The 18,362-nt window shown below is 36.2% G+C and overlaps 1 protein-coding gene across 3 annotated transcripts in view; it reads left to right on the top strand.

Annotated features, from left to right (window-relative positions):
• Positions 1-18,362, top strand: part of GAREM1 (GRB2 associated regulator of MAPK1 subtype 1) — a 77,459-nt gene that overhangs the window by 41,647 nt on the left and 17,450 nt on the right. For 2 of the 3 annotated variants that reach the window (XM_081953002.1, XM_081953003.1), the window contains exon 3: positions 13,639-13,769. The exons of the other annotated variant lie outside the window; for it this stretch is intronic. In XM_081953002.1, the coding sequence (XP_081809128.1) occupies positions 13,639-13,769 (131 nt within the window). The remainder of the gene's footprint in view (positions 1-13,638; positions 13,770-18,362) is intronic. 3 annotated transcript variants of the gene reach the window in all.

Raw genomic sequence — 18,362 nt, 5'->3', positions numbered from 1 at the left:
ATATGAAAGTATTCTTCATATGATATATAAATCTGTTCAACTGATTTTTCTTAATTTTCCTTTTCCTTCAAGGCAAACCTTGAATTAATTCAATGTTATTTGCAAGAAATTAACAAAATTAAAATTTAGAAAACTTTAAATATAAAGAATATTAAAATGTAATATTATTGTCTGTTTTAATAGATAATATGTCAGAAGTTCACACCTTCATTGCTCCATGGCTATGAAAATACATCAGATTGAGATATGTATTTGGCCCTGGGGTCAAGCGTGCTTCCCCAAAATTACGACATGCCCTGATAATAAGGCCATGCCACATTTTTCTGGTGGGCAAAAATATAAGCCCTCCCCTGCAAATAAGCCCTCTGGACAATATCCCACCTCCAGCCAGGCAGAGCGCCGCTCACAACCTAGCGGTATCCCAAAGGTGCCAAGCCGCGGGAACCGGGGGGGAGGCAAAGGTGATCGCTTTGCTTAGCACCTTTGGGATACCACAAGGTTGGTGAGTGGCCCAGCTGAAGAGGAGGGCTGCCGGGTGGCCTTATTATGAGGGGAGGGTTTATTATTTTGGGGTTGCCGGGCGGCTGCTCTCTTGTGAGTGGGCTCCCAAAGAGCCGGGCACAGCCTCATGGGTGAATGGCTGTGTTGCGCTGTCGCAGCAGCACAACACAGCAGCCATGAAGCGACCACACTCATGAGCAGCCACCCAGCAAACCCCCTTTCCAGCCGGGCACAGCGCCATTCACTGACCTATGGGGTATCGCCAAGGCGCATGAGCCACTTCCGTCCACTGCCAGAAGACTCGCTTTGGAAGCCTCAAAAAAAGCCATGCAGCGGCAGCAGCAGCGGAGGTGCCCTGGCTCTGTGGAGAGAGCTGGGCCAGGGCATCGTGAAGCTGGGAGGCGCGCGAGCGAGAGCAGAACATCCGCTTGCACAACCCCCCTCTCCAGCCGTGCAGAGAGCCATTCACTGCCATTTCGAAGGCGCCAAACCGCGGGAGCAGGCGGCGGCGAACAGGTGCTCACGCGCCTTGGCGATACCCCTAGGTCAGTGAATGGCACTGTGCCCTGCTGGAAGGGGGGTTTGTCGGGTGGCTGCTCATGAGTGTGGTCGCTTCATGGCTGCTGGGTTGCGCTGCTGTGACAGCGCAACACAGCCATTCACCCATGAGGCTGTGCCCGGCTCTTTGGGAGCCCACTCACAAGAGAGCAGCCGCCCGGCAACCCCAAAATAATAAACCCTCCCCTCATAATAAGGCCCAAGCCATATTTTGTGTGTAAAAAGAAAATAAGACCCTTTCTTATTTTCGGGGAAACACAGTCCCAATGGAGTGTATTTCATATTCTTGCCTTTTAGACTTGTAGCAGATTTAGAAATAAATGTAATATTGCTCAGTAACCTATAGTATTTTTATGTTGTGCTGCATTTTCAGCTTGTAAACCTCTCGGGTTCCAATATTCCTTGTGTTCAGTTTGGTTTGATATGTTTCAAATTTACTTCCGATCATGGTTTAGAGTGACACTAATGTTCAATGATGATTAATCAAATGAGGAAAAAAGGCACAATCCATTAGGCAAGAGGGAATCAAATGCACATGCTCTTTCAGCTTGGTGGCTTTGTAATAGTGGGGGGAGGAAATGAGAAAAGGAACATATGGAGTTATGCTTTCCTAGGATGAAAGCAGAGAGTATTATTCAAGGCGTAATAAAATATAATTTAGAACATCTTAAGACATTTACCCTGGCACAGCATCAATTAAAAATTTGTCTTATGTGGCCTGCACACTCCTACAGTTATGTCTGATTTTCTTCTGAATTTTTCCATTCCCACATACCTCTCCAACTGATGTTGCCAAGTCTTTCAATCAAGGGGGAGAATTTGGTCAAAAATGAATTTAGAATAATCACATTTTAAATAATAATCTCTTCCAAAGTCTGAAATTAAAGATTTGAACTGCCACTCTCAGAAATAATATAGTCTACCTTGATCCTTAACCCAGCTTCCCAATAGCTGGATTATATTGCAACTGTGGGGTAAAGGGAAGGGGTTAAGTAAGGTCTACAGAGTTATTGATTATGTGCTATCAAATCAGTGTCAACTCTAAGAAATCACATAGATTTTGCCCATGACAGTCTGTTCCTAACCTGAGCATTTTAGTCTTAGAATGGCGTAATCCATCCACCTTGTTGTTGGTCATCTTCTTCTATTTCCTTTTGTCTTTCCTATGACGACTAAAGTGGTCTCCAGAGAGCCAGATATTCACACAATTTGTTTGAACTATAATAATTGGAATCTGGTCATTTGTACCTTGAGAGAGAACTCTTGACTTGATTTATTTGATGACCCATTGTTTGTTTTCTTGACTTTCCACAGCTTTCTCCAACAACAGATTTCAAAAATGTCAGTACTTTTTCTATCCTGCTTCTCCGAAGTCCAATTATTGCTTCCCTAGAATCTCAGAGGAAATACCATTATTGTACTGTTCTGATTCCTGCATTTCTTTATTGTATTTGTGTTTTTCTTGACTGCTTTTTTTTAAACTGATGGTTGATCCTAAAAAGACAGAAGCCATCCACTTCTTCAGTATCTTAATTGTCAAATCTAAGACTGGTTGATGTACCTCTTGCCCTTAGTTTGCTCTTTATATTTAATTTCAGTCCCATTTTTTCATTCTGCCTCTTTAATTCTATTATGAGAAGTTGCAGATCCTTTGCATTGTCAACTATCAAAGTAAATGAGTCATAATGACACTATTTTTGACCAAGTTAAAATGGGCTGGAAGGGTCACTGAACAAGATCTAAGCTACTTATAAAGATAAGCGCATGGAAGAAAACCAAATAGAGATGGGCATCAGTCTCAAATTGCTAAACAAACGGGGAACAATCATTTCATTTTCCTGATGTAAGCAGAAAATATCAGTTGTCCACTTTGCTGGGAAAAAGAAACCAAGCAGATCACTGTAGTGCTTTTTCCAGTTATCTGCTGTCTTCTGGCAAAAGACGGGTTTGTACACAGAAGTGTTAATCCAACACATAAAAAAGGCGAGACTTCAGTCACAGTTGTGGCAAACATCTTGATTTTTTGGGAAACCCCCCTCCCCTTTCCTATGCACATTCTTCTTTGTATATAAAGATGCTAGGGAGAAGTGAAGATGATTTGCATTTGTAACGGATGTGTTTGCTTAGTACAGAGAGCAAATTGAAAAGGTAAAGTTAGAATGGGCTAAATAATAAGAATAAGTTGTCAGTCCCTCAAGGTAGATCAGACTGGAAAACCAATGTCATGTAGGTCAGTACTACTTTTATTATAAAGCTGTGGTAACAGAATCTTGTATTTATGACTGTTGTGTTGGTCTTATTGCCTCTTCCTTCTCCCCTTTAAGGCCATTCCCTCTTTCCTCTATAGCAGCAGAAACTGTATTTATAATAGAAATGAGACCTATTCAGTTCTTTTTATCACTACAGGAAGGAAGGGAGGGAGAGATACTTTTTGAGCCTGCTGCTCATAGATTTTTTTTTTTAAAAAAACAGAAGCATTGGATTAATATTTCTTAATGGAAAACTGCTGATGCATCTTTCCTATAAAAATCCATGTCTTAATTAAGGATAACCAAAGGACAGCTGACTCATGAAGTTTATTTCTGAGTAAACATGCTTAAAACCAAATTCCAGCTCTAATGCGATGTTCCCTATGTATATCATTGTTTGGAAATCTTCTGAAAATCTTATCTGTAAAGTTAGATGTCACGGGAGTTATTACATAGATTGGCTTAGATAGTATATACATTTTAGAACTTTTTTGTTATATTAGAAATGTGAATTTCTTTAACATGTTTTTCCTCCCAATTTTATTTTCAAAGGAGTTAAAAAAAAGTACAAAGATATCAAAAATAAACCCTAACCAAAGTACTAAAGATAATTCATAAATAACAATAAAAAACGGAACTAAGATATATTGAAATAGAACCTTCCCCCAATTTACACACACACACACACACACACACACACACACACACCTTCTTGCCCCAGTATTTTATCTATTTATACATATAAAATTTTCCTAGAATCCCTTGTTAGAATATTATGAAACATAATTGCAAAAAATTGGTTCAAATGTAATCTCTGCAGTCAGTTTACACCAAATTCATAACGTAGGATGGTTGCTCAGTCTTGCTTAATTGCCTATTCGAAAAGAAATACCTCAGGAACTGAGAGTATACAGAGGCACGTTTAAAACTTGAAGCTTAAAACATACAGGTGACAAATCTTTGAGAAACGAAATACTGCTTCTTTTGATAACTTCATAGCACATGATTTCTGTTATGCTTGAATAGTTCTTGATTAGGTTCTAAGTGACTTTGCTGCCCACATGAACATAGTATGTCACTGTAAAACAGTGGTTCTCAACCTTTTCAATGCCGCGACCCTTTAATACATGTTGTGGTGACCCCCAACCATAAAAATGGTGTCTCGGTTCCTAAGACTATCGAAAATATGTGTTTTCCTATGGTCTTAGGCGACCCCTGTAAAAGGGTCGTTCGACCCCCAAAGGGGTCCCGACCCACAGGTTGAGAACCACTGCTGTAAAACCTTCCGTCAAGTAATTTGTATTCAGCCTGGTAGTGACTGATCAAATATGCCATCATTATTCTGTTTCAATTGAAATGTATACATAATCTACTTTCTGCCTTACTTTGCATAAAGGAAATGAAAGAATTGGTGTATTAAGGAGCATGTCAGATAAAACAGAGTATTTCTAAGTAAATGTTATTTGGATCTATAGTATGTTTATTTAGAAACATCTGAAGGTATTCTTATTTATTGATGGTAAAATTAGGCTAGTATCTTTGAAAGGTTCCTAATTTGATAGCAGTTGTGATCTACGTAGTTTTTATTTTTTTTTAAAAAAAGTTGTCCATTTGTTCTATAAATACTTCCATTACCGGTAAAGCTCTTTGATGCTTAATATCTTTTGAGAAAAAAGTAAACACTTTTCCCCAAGCTATTACTGTAATTTATAAAGACTGCTATTAAAAGACGAGAAAGAAGGCATTTAAAATAGTATGCATGAAAAGTGGACCTAAGGACTCAACCTAAGGATTGAGAAAATAACATGATTTTCATTTTAGAGATGATAAATCTTATTTTCTTCATTAGCAAAAAAACAACAACAAGAAAGATACCTTAAAGTGCTTTGGAGAACATTCCTCTATTATGATTTTTCATGTGATAGACAATTATTTAGTTTTATGTTGGAGAGGAAATAAAGAAAAAGGCATATTTAATTTTACAGTTGGGACTCTTGCATATATTTAACATACAGTATAAAAATTAAGGAAATAAAATAGTAATTTTTTTTTCATATTTATGCTGGTAAGGCAATCCAATGTTGGAAATATGAAAGGAATTTCATTGAAGCTTTACTATAAACTTTGACCTTTATGGAAAATTTATAAATTGAAATGATTAGAGAAACAGAAGAGAAAGGAATTTTTTTTTTAAAGTGGTATGACTTCATCTACTTCTTGAAAAAAGTCATATATAGGATACATGCATCGAACAATTTCAGAGACTTTGAAAAATGGAAAATTGCATGCTTTCAGAAGTTATTGAATGAGAAAAATATATTTCTATATAAGTGGGACTGAAAAACTAAAAAAGAATTAGTTAAATTTGTCTTTATTAATTGTAAGATACACTTTTTTATTAAAGCACCTAAAACCAAGATATTGTAGAGAAATGTTGAAAAAAATCAGTATCCCTCTTAATTACAGATCCTGCCTACTCATTGATAACTAATTAAAATACCAGAATAAAGGTGTATTATGGAATGTAATATAAAAGGGAATGTGTCTCTTTTGATTCTTGGAAAGATTTATGGCCTTAACAAACAATGTCCATCCGCAGCATTCAGATGAAGTTACATCATTGAACTCATATTTTGAGGCTGTAAAATTAGGGCATGTCAAATTTTTCAATGTTCAATTTCCAAACATTAGGGCTGCTCAAAAGTTGTGACATGTCTTGAAAGATATTTTGGTTATTTTAATATAATTTAGATGTGATTGATAAATAACCACATAAATATAATAACTTTTTAACTTTTTGTTTGTTTCATCCTCCTCCACCCTGAAACAAGTTGCTTGCTCTGTAATAAATACAATCTTTTTATCTTCCTTCATTGATGATTGAAGCTCACAGGATGGTTCATTACTCATATCTTTTTTTGGATTTCATAACTGTCAGCCTTGTTTCCATAAAGGGCCTTTGAATCAAACCTTTCAGTTGAGTGAAAGCCCACTTCCATTGTAATGTTGCTGAAGTAATATGAGATTCTGCAATGAAATAGCCTTCCATTTCTAACACAAGAGTAATGAACTCAGAACATAGAGGATATCTTGTACAGTAGAATTTACAAAAAAAAAACCATCTATGTAATCAGAACCTCAGTATCAGTGCATCAGAAAAATTGAAAATTTGTCTGCTTTATAGATTTGTGGATACCAATTTTACACATAGCTAGAAGCCAAAAGCAATGAATCAAATGAAGTAATCCTTACTATTTTAAGCAGTAATGGATTTTGACTTCATTAAATACACATAGAGAAAATGTGGCCATAGAACTGAGAACAAGTGCATTTGGGTTGACTGACTTTAAAGACAGAAAAGGTATTTAAACAAGCTTTCCCCAAAAATTTTCATAATTACTGGATTAGAAACAGATGGTGTCTGTCTCTCAGTATAATTTTGCTAGAAGACTACTTGGCAAGTAGGTTGCTATTTCATTGTACATCATGCACAGATAGAGACACTCTTCCATCAGCTGAAACCTAAAAAGGGACAGGAATGCTGGACGACCGATTGGAAATTGCAATTATTTCCCTATTGCAGTGGCTAAATTACTGGATGAGAATGGTGTCATGACTGTATTAGGATGCTGCTATGCCAGTTAAACCAGTTCCTAATCTGTTCAGAGTTCTTGCTTGGGCTTGTAAAAATCTCCCATGGTTTAGGACCAAGTGTTTACATATGTTCTTACCAATTCCTGAATAAAATCAGTAGAGGGCCTTCTGCAAGAATTATTTATTATTTCATTATTCATTTGTTACCTAATTTTGATTTCAGTTCCTTTTCATTCTCCTGAATCAGTGGAGACAGCATCCCTGTGTGGGTTATTCTCATGTACCATCCAATAGAACTGAGTCTGCAAAGTTTAAGTCCCGCCTCTTCCTGCTGCTATACCCAGCTTTTGTGACTCACCTATCCATTGAACAAGACGCGCTAACGATCTCTCCTAGAAAATTGTTGCAAAAAGTGACCTTTCTGGTAGCCATTACATCTGTTCGACGGATTTCAGAACTAGCGGCCCTTTCAATGCGGCAATATCTATGCACCTTCTACTCAGACCGGGTAGTCCTCAGAGTGGACCCTACGTTTATTCCCAAGGTGAACTCCATCTATCACCGCACGCAAGAATTGGTTCTCCCCAATTTCTGTCCTGATCCAGTCCACCACCTGGAAAATAGATGGCACATGCTAGATGTCCGAATGGCCTTATTAATCTACTTGTGCAGAACGTTGACCTTCCAACGCACAGAGGCCTTGTTCATCTCTTTTCAAGTGGACTTTATGGGCCACAAAGCATCTTCCTCCTCATCAGGAGGGTGGATCAGGGCATGTATTGCAAAAGCCAATTCCTCTCAGGCACATCCCATTCTGGAACACATTACAGCCCATTCAACACGTAGCACAGCCACTACGGCGTCTTGGAGCACACGGGCTCCATTACATGAGGTTTGCACAGCAGCCACGTGGACATCTCTGTCCATCTTTATTAGGCGCTACTGGATTGATAGATACACATCAGCCGATGCAGCCTTTGGGAGGAGAGTCTTACAACAGGTCAGTGTCGGTCAAGGGGTCTCGTCCCAGACGATTTCCCACCCGTAATGATGGACAAGCTCTGGTATATCCCACACAGGGATGCTGTCCCCACTGACTCAGGAGAATGGAGCGTTGCCTTACCTAATACGCCCATTTTCTGGAGAAGTGAAGACAGCATCCTGCCCACCCTTAGGGACCAGTCCGATGTTTCTGGAGAGATCGTTTCTGTTTGCGCACGTCTGTTTGCAGATTAGTCTTCGTCAAAAAAGCTGGGTATAGCAACAGGAAGAGGCAGGACTTAAACTTTGCAGACTCAGTTCTATTGGATGGTACATGAGAATAACCCACACAGGGATGCTGTCTCCACTTCTCCAGAGAATGGGCATATCACGTAAGCCAACGCTCCATTCTTGCTGCTAATTGTTTGGATCTTCCTTTATGTGTATCTTATATGTGTATTTTGGATCGTCCTTCTTTATAATATGTATATGAAGGGATTATATATTTGTGAACTTAGAGTGAAGGAAGATATGGTTAAGGCTGCCTATAATTTAGCTATATTTCTCATCATTTAAAAAAGTTGAATAGATATTTTATGAATAAATATAAAAGTGTCAGCATCACTGAACAAGTTGATGATATTTATCAACAATTACAATATTGGTTTACACTTAAAGGGATTCAGTTTAAGCAAAATAAAACTAACAGAAAGAATTTTTTTCTGTATTTATCTCTGTGCCTCTGTCTCTGTCGTCTCTGTCTCTCTCTGGCTTTATAGCAGGATGCTACTTTTTAAATTTCAAAGTTAATATGTTACATTATAAACTCTTTCTCTCTTTCTCTGTCAGTTTGAAATGAGCCAGATCTGTCCTTCAAAAAAAATTTGTATCCAACATTCTCCACTCCATTTAGAGGAGGCCTAAATGCCATCAGCTAAAAAGAACTGGTTGGATTGCTGAAGCATTATAGTGAAGTCTTGCTTGACCCTCCTTTTGTGCAGTCTTTCTGTACCCTAGACTTCTTCTCCAGAAGAATCTTATATTCTTGAATCTCTTTCTGGCCTTGGTTTCCCCCTATTACAATAGTCAGGTGGACCATTTTCTTCTCCCTCAGCAATGTTAAACTTCTTTTGAGTCGTTCTTCCTTCAGTAACTAGAATGTTAATGAATGTCCTTTAACATACAATTCAGTAGGAATGGAAGTTGGCAATTTCATTTCATCATTAAACCAAAACTTCCATATATACTGTTTCTATCATAATATCATTTTTCAGATAACGTGAAAAACAGCAATATGTCAGAATTCTCAATTCAGTATTCAAAACTCAGAAGGATTCTGTGACCAATTGGTAATACCCGAATGATACTGCTGTGAAACACAAAGGATGATCTTGTAGGAAATGACCATGCTAAGCCTGAGGGAAGGGTCAAAAATGTCATAAGTCATGAATCTCTGCATGCCCACAAGAGATCTAAGTCCAGTCCACCTTGAATGCCTTCTTACTCCCGCTCATTTCCCTTGACTGTTAGTCAGACTCTTGTAAAGAATACAATACAATAGCAGAGTTGGAAGGGACCTTGGAGGTCTTCTAGTCCAACCCCCTGCCTAGGCAGGAAACCCTATACCGTTTCAGACAAATGGCTATCCAACATCTTCTTAAAGACTTCCAGTGTTGGGGCATTCACAACTTCTGGAGGCAAGCTGCTTCTCTCCTTGATTAGTTTCCACCCATTGCTTCTTGTTCTACCCTCAGGTGCCTTGGAGAATAGTTTGACTCCCTCTTCTTTGTGGCAACCCCTGAGATATTGGAACACTGCTATCATGTCTGCCCTAGTCCTTCTTTCTATTAAACTAGACATACCCAATTCCTGCAACCGTTCTTCATATGTTTTAATCTCCAGTCCCCTAATCATCTTTGTTGCTCTTCTCTGCACTCTTTCTAGAGTCTCCACATCTTTTCTACATCGTGGTGACCAAAACTGAATGCAGTATTCCAAGTGTGGCCTTACCAAGACATTATAAAGTGGTATTAACACTTCACGTGATCATGAATCTATCCGTCTGTTGATGCAGCCTAGAACTGTTGGCTTTTTTGGCAGCTGCTGCACACTGCTGGCTCATATTTAAATGGTTGTCCACTAGGACTCCAAGATCCCTTTCACAATTACTACTGTTGAGCAAGGTACCAGAACTTAAGCTTGCAATAAACATTATACTCATTTGAACTGCCTGAATCTCCTGATTTCCTCATTGCTTGACAGATTTGGACATATCAGATAACTCTGTTTTGGGTCCTGACTATCACACTGGAGATGATTGATTAATTAGAGCTGTGGTGGCACAGTGGTTAGAATGCTATATTGCAGGCTAATTCTGCTGACTGCCAGCTGCCAGCAGTTCAGTTCAACTCTCAACAGTTCAAGGTTGACTCAGCCTTCTATCCTTCTGAGGCTGGTAAAATGAGGACCCAGATTATTGGGGGCAATATTCTAACTCTGTAAACCACTTAGAGCTGGCTGTAAAGCACTGTGAAACAGTATATAATTCTAAATGGTATTGCTCTTAAGAGCCAATTCCACACACATACCCATCTGACTCCATCCTTTCCCATCTTGAAACTATGATACTATGATTTTATTTTCATATTATTGTGTTAGTAATATTTAGCTCTGATGATCTTAATGTTTTAATGTTGTAAACCTCCCAAGAGTTGCTTCAAAATAAGATGGAGGGCAAATAAATTTAATAAAGACTATCTATCTATCTATCTATCTATCTATCTATCTATCATTCATCTATCTATCTATCTATCTATCTATCTATCTATCTATCTATCTATCTATCTATCTATCTATCTACCTACCTACCTACCTACCTACCTACCTATCTATCATCTATATCTATCTATATCTATTTATATCTATTTCTATATCTATATCTATTATCTATCTATCTATCTATCTATCTATCATCTATCTATCTATCTATACACACACACGCACATACATACATACATACATACATACATACATACATACATACATATATACAATAAACCATACATTGAAAAATATAGGAATAATAGGAAAGGGGTTTTTTTCATTTTCAAATGTCAGTCTAGTGTTTGTAGGTCACACCTACTGACTTTTGACTTTTGAAATGCTAGATTCTGCGTAGAGTGTTAGCCCACATTGCCATGTGGGATGAATGTACATTATATTGCCAAAGTCTATATAATCTCTTTCTTGGCTTTAAACTTCTCCATTTCTGTAAACTTAAAAGCTTCCTGCCCATGAAACAAGAGAAGTCTTTTACATCGAATTGATCTATGTACGTTTTCAAAAACATTGCTTTTTGAAAGCTGTGTTTCTTTCAAGGCTTGTTTGTTCTGTCCAAAGTTCCAAGCAGAAGCAGAAATGTTTACATAATTGTCCTGTCAAATGGAATTTTTTACTATGCACCATCCTACACTTCTACCACAATCTGTTTAACATGGACCAGACTCAAGACTGGAGAGACAAGGAATAATGCTCAATAAGCAGCTTTATGATGAATGAAACAAGTCATTCAATTAAAGAAGGAGACCCTGAAGTAGGAGTAGCCACTCAGCAAGCCTTTTCAACCAAAGAATAAGAAACACTGAGAGTGGGAGTGTTTGGCCAATTTCCCCACTATTATCATGTTTCTATAGCTTGATATTAGTATACAGAATAGTTGTAACCATTTCCAGCCTCTTTTTAAAAAAAAAATCCAAATATTACTCTCTTAAGAATGGATGAACACAACTTGTTTGATCTCTGTTTTTCAATGCCAGATGTGAAACCTCTGCCAAAGATTTTCAGGCTTCCATAATGCAATAAAGCAGGATGCAACTATTGACTGAGATACTAAGCTCTGTATAGCTAGTATAGTGGTGCAGAACCACCAGAGCAGTAAGCATATGATGCATATTGTCTGTTACAACCCATGGTTAAATAAATCAATCCATTCTGCTGTTTTCCATAAGGTTTCCCACAATATTAACAGCATTGTTTTTCAAAGACTTTTAATTCACTTTAGAAACTTTGAACTGTCGCGCTCATGCACCCCAACTAACATGGATAAACAACAGGGATTGTAAAGGTGGAAACATACGAAAGGTGGCTTATCTGTAGTCTAGAGATACTGAAAGTGTTGAATATGAATGGCAATTTAAAGGGTGGTGTTCATTCTTCCACTTTTCTCATTATATAACTCTAATTGAGCAAGTAGCAAGAACAGCATGGTATGATAGAAAGGCTACTTAGCACTGAAGGAAATAAAAACCTTTGGTACACTTGAAGGCCTATGAAAATATGCGTATTGACTCTGCCCTTCTTCAGAAAGGAGCATCAAACATACTTCTATAACAGTCAACAGTTTTAGGGACTTTAAAACTTTAAAGTACAGATTTGATCCTAAAAAAGAGTGAGAGATGAGAAATTTAAAGAACTAAAGGCCAGGCATGGTAGAAGTAAATGTAATTGCAAAGACAGAAATATTTGGAAAGAGATAATGGATTATTTTGCCGAAGGTTAGTTTTAGGTATGTTTCTTATCACATTCATTATTTTCACTTACTATTTCATACTTCTTTTCTGTGCCTTTATACTGTTTGCTTATCCCAAAATGGAATAGCATATGTGTATGGATATACATGTATGTATGTATTTTAAATAAATACATGTATTTATTTAAATGCATGTAACATTTTAAATAAAATGTATTTCAGACAAGATGCTTTTACAAAATACTGGCACTGCATGCTAACTGAATAAGCACATCTGAGCTTTTCTTCTGATATGATGAGACCTTTGCCCAAATAAATAATTGTGCACTATTAGCACATGTAGATATGCTTTAAATAACTAATATATATGGAATTCAGTGCATTCTACTGAGATAAATACAAGTATCTCACATTCTTGTTTTTCACTTATTTGTCCTTATCCAATAAACGTTTTACTTTCCCTAAAAACCATGTTACCAAGACTCATAAACACATGTCCCACAGCAATTATCAAAGGATGAGATTTGCCACTGAATCTATGGTGTGAGCCTTCAGATTGAAATGGCAATGTTTTTATAATGCAGATAATAATATATTGGGGGTGGGGGGGAGGTTCTGTATGTGGAACATCCCCCTTTTCTTCTGGATTGTTCCTTTCTCTGGTCAGGCCAGAATCAACATAAGGGATTCTACCAAAACAGAAAAACATGGGAACTTTTGTGTATGTCTGTAAAAGGATTCTTGGAAACTTGCTTTATTGCAAGTTTATATTTAACTTGCTGGTCAATAGATGTTGTTTAGTTACTAAACATCTATAATTCCCCTCATTTTTTAAGTGAAACTTTTTGTACAAAATGAGATCCTGTTTTAAAATTTACAGTATATAACATGATGAAAAAGTTCTAAGTACACAGAAGCCTGGGTGAAGTTCCATCCTGAGAATGTATTAATACTTTCAGCTGACTTCCAGAAAGCCTGCCTGCAAATTCTATTAAATCTCACATCAGCCCCCACACATTCTTCTAATTCCGGTTTAGCCAAACTTGGTAGCTCTTTCCTTTTCAGGTTTGTAAAAATGTGTGCAATCTTTTCTTCCATTACTTAACTGTTAATAATTGGAGGAAACTGACCAACTTAAATGGAGTAGGGATTGCGTTAGCAGTTGCCACAGAAACTGCAATCCAATATAAATATCTTACTGCTCGTCTATTTATCATCTGTTTTCAGGGCAGTTTAAGCTGCTGGAACAAGACCGTGATATTAAGGAGCCAGTGCAGTATTTTAACAGTGTGGAGGAGGTGGCTAAAGCATTTCCTGAACGAGTTTACGTCATGGAGGAAATAACATTCAACGTTAAGGTAGCCCCAAAACAAATGTTTATCCCAAGTTAAATGGTTTATGGTTAAGCCATTTTTTTAACATTGCAATTGAGCAATATATTGTACAAAAAGTAATTTGGGATTGTGGTTTTCTCTTAATCTGTTTGTGTACATTTTGCTTCATATGAATTTGAGAGTTATTAATCTTGCAAGATATGAAGACCTTCTCAAGGAGGGAATCATCTCCAATCAACAATGTTCTTTTCCAGGGTTCAACTAGAATATTGCTTCCAAATTTTAGACAGAGCTTCTTCTGTTGTACACCCCCTCCCTCACCTCTGACCCCTTAGATTTTATTTGGTAAAGGAGCAGCTGTTTCACTCACTCTACACTACGTTTTAGGTCACATAAAGACAATATGTATTGTAATGGTTAGTAATATCTACTTTTCAACTCAGATAACTGAGAATAATCAAATATTTCTAGAAAAGCAAAATAATAATGCATTGATTATAAATCTATAGCGATTCAAAGAAAAATAAAACGATATACAGTATATAGAAACAAAAAATGCTCCTGTGCAAAAATCAAATCATTTGAAATAAGACAACTACTCACAAATTCATGGGTGCAGTTTCTACAGACTGCGCCCCTTTCTACTGCAAGTCTTGTAGTACATTTAATAGACTTCAGTGATTTCCCTTGAGAGAAAGAGAGAAATATAATTCCCAAGTGTAATGGAAATTTTAGAAACAAAACATTATTTTATTAATTTATTTTAACAACTAATATAACTGCCGATTTTATAAAAGACTTAGCAACTCTCTTATGCTATAAAAGTTCTATTCAATGTATCAGCAGCCACTGAAGATGGACTTCAAAAGTAATAGATTCTAAATAAGAAAAAAAATGATTACAGATTATTGATTATAGTATAGAATTGAGTAATACCTGTTCCTCAGAGATTCTATTTTTCAGTTTTCTGCATGTAGTTTTGAATAAAAAATAAGAAAATTCAGCTTTCATATTTTGCTTCAGTTGTTTGAGGTTTTTTTTAATTGTAGCAACTGAGATATACCGGACGTGTTTATTGAAGTACTATCATTATTAAGGTCACTGACCAATAAAATTTACATTCAACACTAAAAATCTACATACCATAAGAAAAACTAAAATTTAAGATACTAGAACAGATTTTAAAATGTAATTACAATACCTTTAAGATTATAAATATAACTGGAGTTACAAAATCAACAGAATTCCGTGCTATTTAAATACATGCAATTGGTATATACTTCTACCAATTTGTTGGTTCTACCAATTTGTTATACCAAATAATACTAAAAAAAATGACTAATCGGCTGTAAACATGGATGGCTAATACAGAATATAAAATCAGTAAATCACTTAATGCTACAAATATTTCCAAACTGAATATTAATTGTGTAACAATGATGGCACAAAAATTTAGGAAGAATGGAATGGCACAGAATGCAGAGATTAAAACATAAAAGTAACAAAACAAAAAAAAACTCAAGTGAGTGTATAGGTGTTGCCTTAATTGTTCTAATAGCTCCGGTGTCTTAAGTGTGTGATTTATGGCAAATATGTATAACAAATTGTATGGAATAAAATACAATGAGCATCTAACTACATAATGAGCAAAGTACTTCTTGGAAGTGACAGAGATAATCTTTTTGTTTCACATCATCATTTTTCTGCTTGGACGAATTTTGTCTCTATGTTCAAAGGTCTGCTTAAGTGTCAAAATTCATAGTTCTTCAAAGGCAGATTCTCCAGAAATTGTCTCAAATTATTTCTCAACCAGTGTTTTTAAATAAAAAAATAAAACATCTATAAGCCAGCAGAGCATTGACTTCTAGAACACTATAGTGTTCTAGTAAAATGGATTTAAATTATAGTAGCATTGGTGGAATCTGGTGGAGAATTTTGTTTTGCAGATATTTAAAAAGTCTTGATCAAGATTAGAGATGAAAACATAACACATTACTGTTGATGTTGATTTAACATTACTGTGTTAAAAAGAATAAATGTAAACTAAGTTAACCTAAGTAGAACTTACTATACTGAATTGGGTAAGCAGTGATTATGGGTTTTGCATCTCATTCTGATTTTTAGCCAAAATGGTTTACAATGCTACAGTGCCAGTAAAAATAACAATTAAATCACAATTAAAACATCTTGTTAGCATGAAGTAAATGTTTTACATGAAAAAAGTTATTGTTAATATTTTTGCCTATTATTAGTTGATTTCACTGAACTGCAGCACTGAATGAACTTTTTTTTTTTTTACTCTTTCTGAAAATGTTTGCCTGCCTTCTCTTGGTTTCAGTCTCCTGTGAATTGCAGAGAACCTCTCTTTGGTTCAGTAGATGAGGATAGCAAATGTACACACACAATACTAAATGAAACCTCCATGCTCTCCAACTTGGTTAGTAAAAGAAGGCTTTGTTTAAAAGCTCCAGTTCAGTTTCTACTGCTTAAAAACAATAGAGTTTCTAATTAAGGGATAATGGGTTTTTCATATTTGGATATGCTTTCCAGGAAGTTATGTAGACCAGGATGCAGTTGTGAGATTGCTTCAAGCTTGTGAGGTTTATTTATCTTCTTACTAGACTCTAAAGTTCCACCAACTAGGATCAGTACAACAATTACACTTAGAATGACAAACCTAGGAGCCTAACAATTTGTTCTGTATACAGTATTTCATTGAATGGAGCTCATTATTCATGCATATAAAAATTCATTCCTGATTCCCCAGACTTTCTTTTGTTCTGCTGCATAATTTGAGATGGCAAACGAGCTATTTTATCATTTCTATTATTAAGCAGTTGGGAGTCTGAAATCCTTCACCATTGTACTAAAAATAGCCCAATATTCGAACAGTAAATTCCAATCTACTTTCTGGAACACTAGCAGATCTGTTAACTTGAATATTCAATCATTTGTTCCAAAATTATTTTAAAATATTTACAAAATAGATAAAAATGATTAATTTGATAAATAGAGTGCCTGAAGAACTCTGACCTGAAATCATGATATCATTAAGATTAAGCACACACAGACCAAAAACTAAAAGAGGAAGAAATGAAGAGAGGCAAATAGTACAATGTAACACCAAAAGAACGTGCCCAACTGAACACACTAAGTGATCCTGAGAATAACTGATGGCGTTTGGAAGCAGAAGAAACAGAGAGTTAACCTTCGTTAGGTAGCATATCACTCCATTTTGAACAGATGCAGTGATTCTAAAAATGTTTGCTTGAATATGACTGACTAAGAATCAAAAGAGCAAAGGATATAAATGAAAGTAACATTAGATCTGGCAAGATAGCAAGTCCTTTGCCGGAAGTAGTATTTAGAATTACCTATAGAGAATGTCAGGACATTAGCTACTGTACATGAAAAAGAAGTCAACTGATGAGAGAATCAAGGTTTCCCTTCAAGTGTCATGAATTTCATGGATGATACTTGGATGCCATATAAAGTATACTGAGATCTTTCTTACCTGTGGGAAGTTGGGGGCGTTTGAAAAAAGATAAAGAAGCAGATGAAGCAGCATAGGTAAAAAAAACTACTCATAGAAAGAAGTTACCACATTTAAAGGAGACTTACCGAACTGTTCTAAGGGGCAGAAGTAGTTGGGGATAGGATCTGGAATATGGGAGAGGCCTCTCCACAAAGAATTTGGCACTGCTTTAAGTACAGATGATGAAAGATATCTCAAAATTACCTTGTACATTTCAAAAAGAAAGTATAATCCCCCTACTTCTCTGTGCAGTATTTGTTTTCTTGAAAGATTAATGTTAGCTTGAATCCATGTGTGACTCATGTTTGTCTTGTCGTGGATCTTCTTCAAGTTAATTCGCAAATCCGCTCACAGACAAAGTGTTTTACATACCTAGGTGTAGTCCAGCAATACCTGGAGAGTCACAGTCTTTTCGTACTTGCTTTTCTATAAATGTCTAAATCAGAAGTTAGACAGTAGGAATTATGTACCTGAATAATATTATAGCATCATTTGAGTTAATGAGAAAATCCATTATGCTTCCTTTTAATGAAAGGAAGAGAACACAAGTTATACAATGGCATTGTTGCCAAAAGGGCCTAGGAAGATACTTCAGTATTCTATTTCAGAAGATAATTCTTCAACAAATTTCTGCTCCAGTTAAAGCAAATGCAAGCTCATATAATAGTTAACTTAAATTTTAAGTCCCTAGAGGCAAATACCTTAAATTAACCAAACCATTATTTTATTGCCACAAACTTCCAAAACAGCAATGGGCCACAAGTTCATTATTAAACTATTTTACTAAACATTTTTAGAAGCTGTCTAATATGGCAAGAAAAGTATTATTTGGGGGGCAAGAGTTTTGTGTGGATCATACACAGCAATAATTGCTGTTTCCTTTTGATTATTAAAGTGATCTGCCTCCTTTTCAGGAAAGTTCCTATCACTTATTTTCATCAAAATTACAAGTAGATAATTTCATTGGTTTTTTAAAAAATAATGTAACATTTTGCAGGGAAGCATTAAACAACGTTTTATAAAATAAAATACACATATTTGCTCTTCGATAGTGATGATGGCGTACATAGGGTGCCCCATAT

The sequence above is a fragment of the Natrix helvetica genome, assembly GCF_964273705.1.
Source record: "Natrix helvetica genome assembly, chromosome: 4".
In the NCBI taxonomy this organism is placed as follows: Eukaryota; Metazoa; Chordata; class Lepidosauria; order Squamata; family Natricidae; genus Natrix; species Natrix helvetica.
Note: the sequence above shows the minus strand (reverse complement) of the source record. Positions and strands in the feature narration are given on the sequence as shown.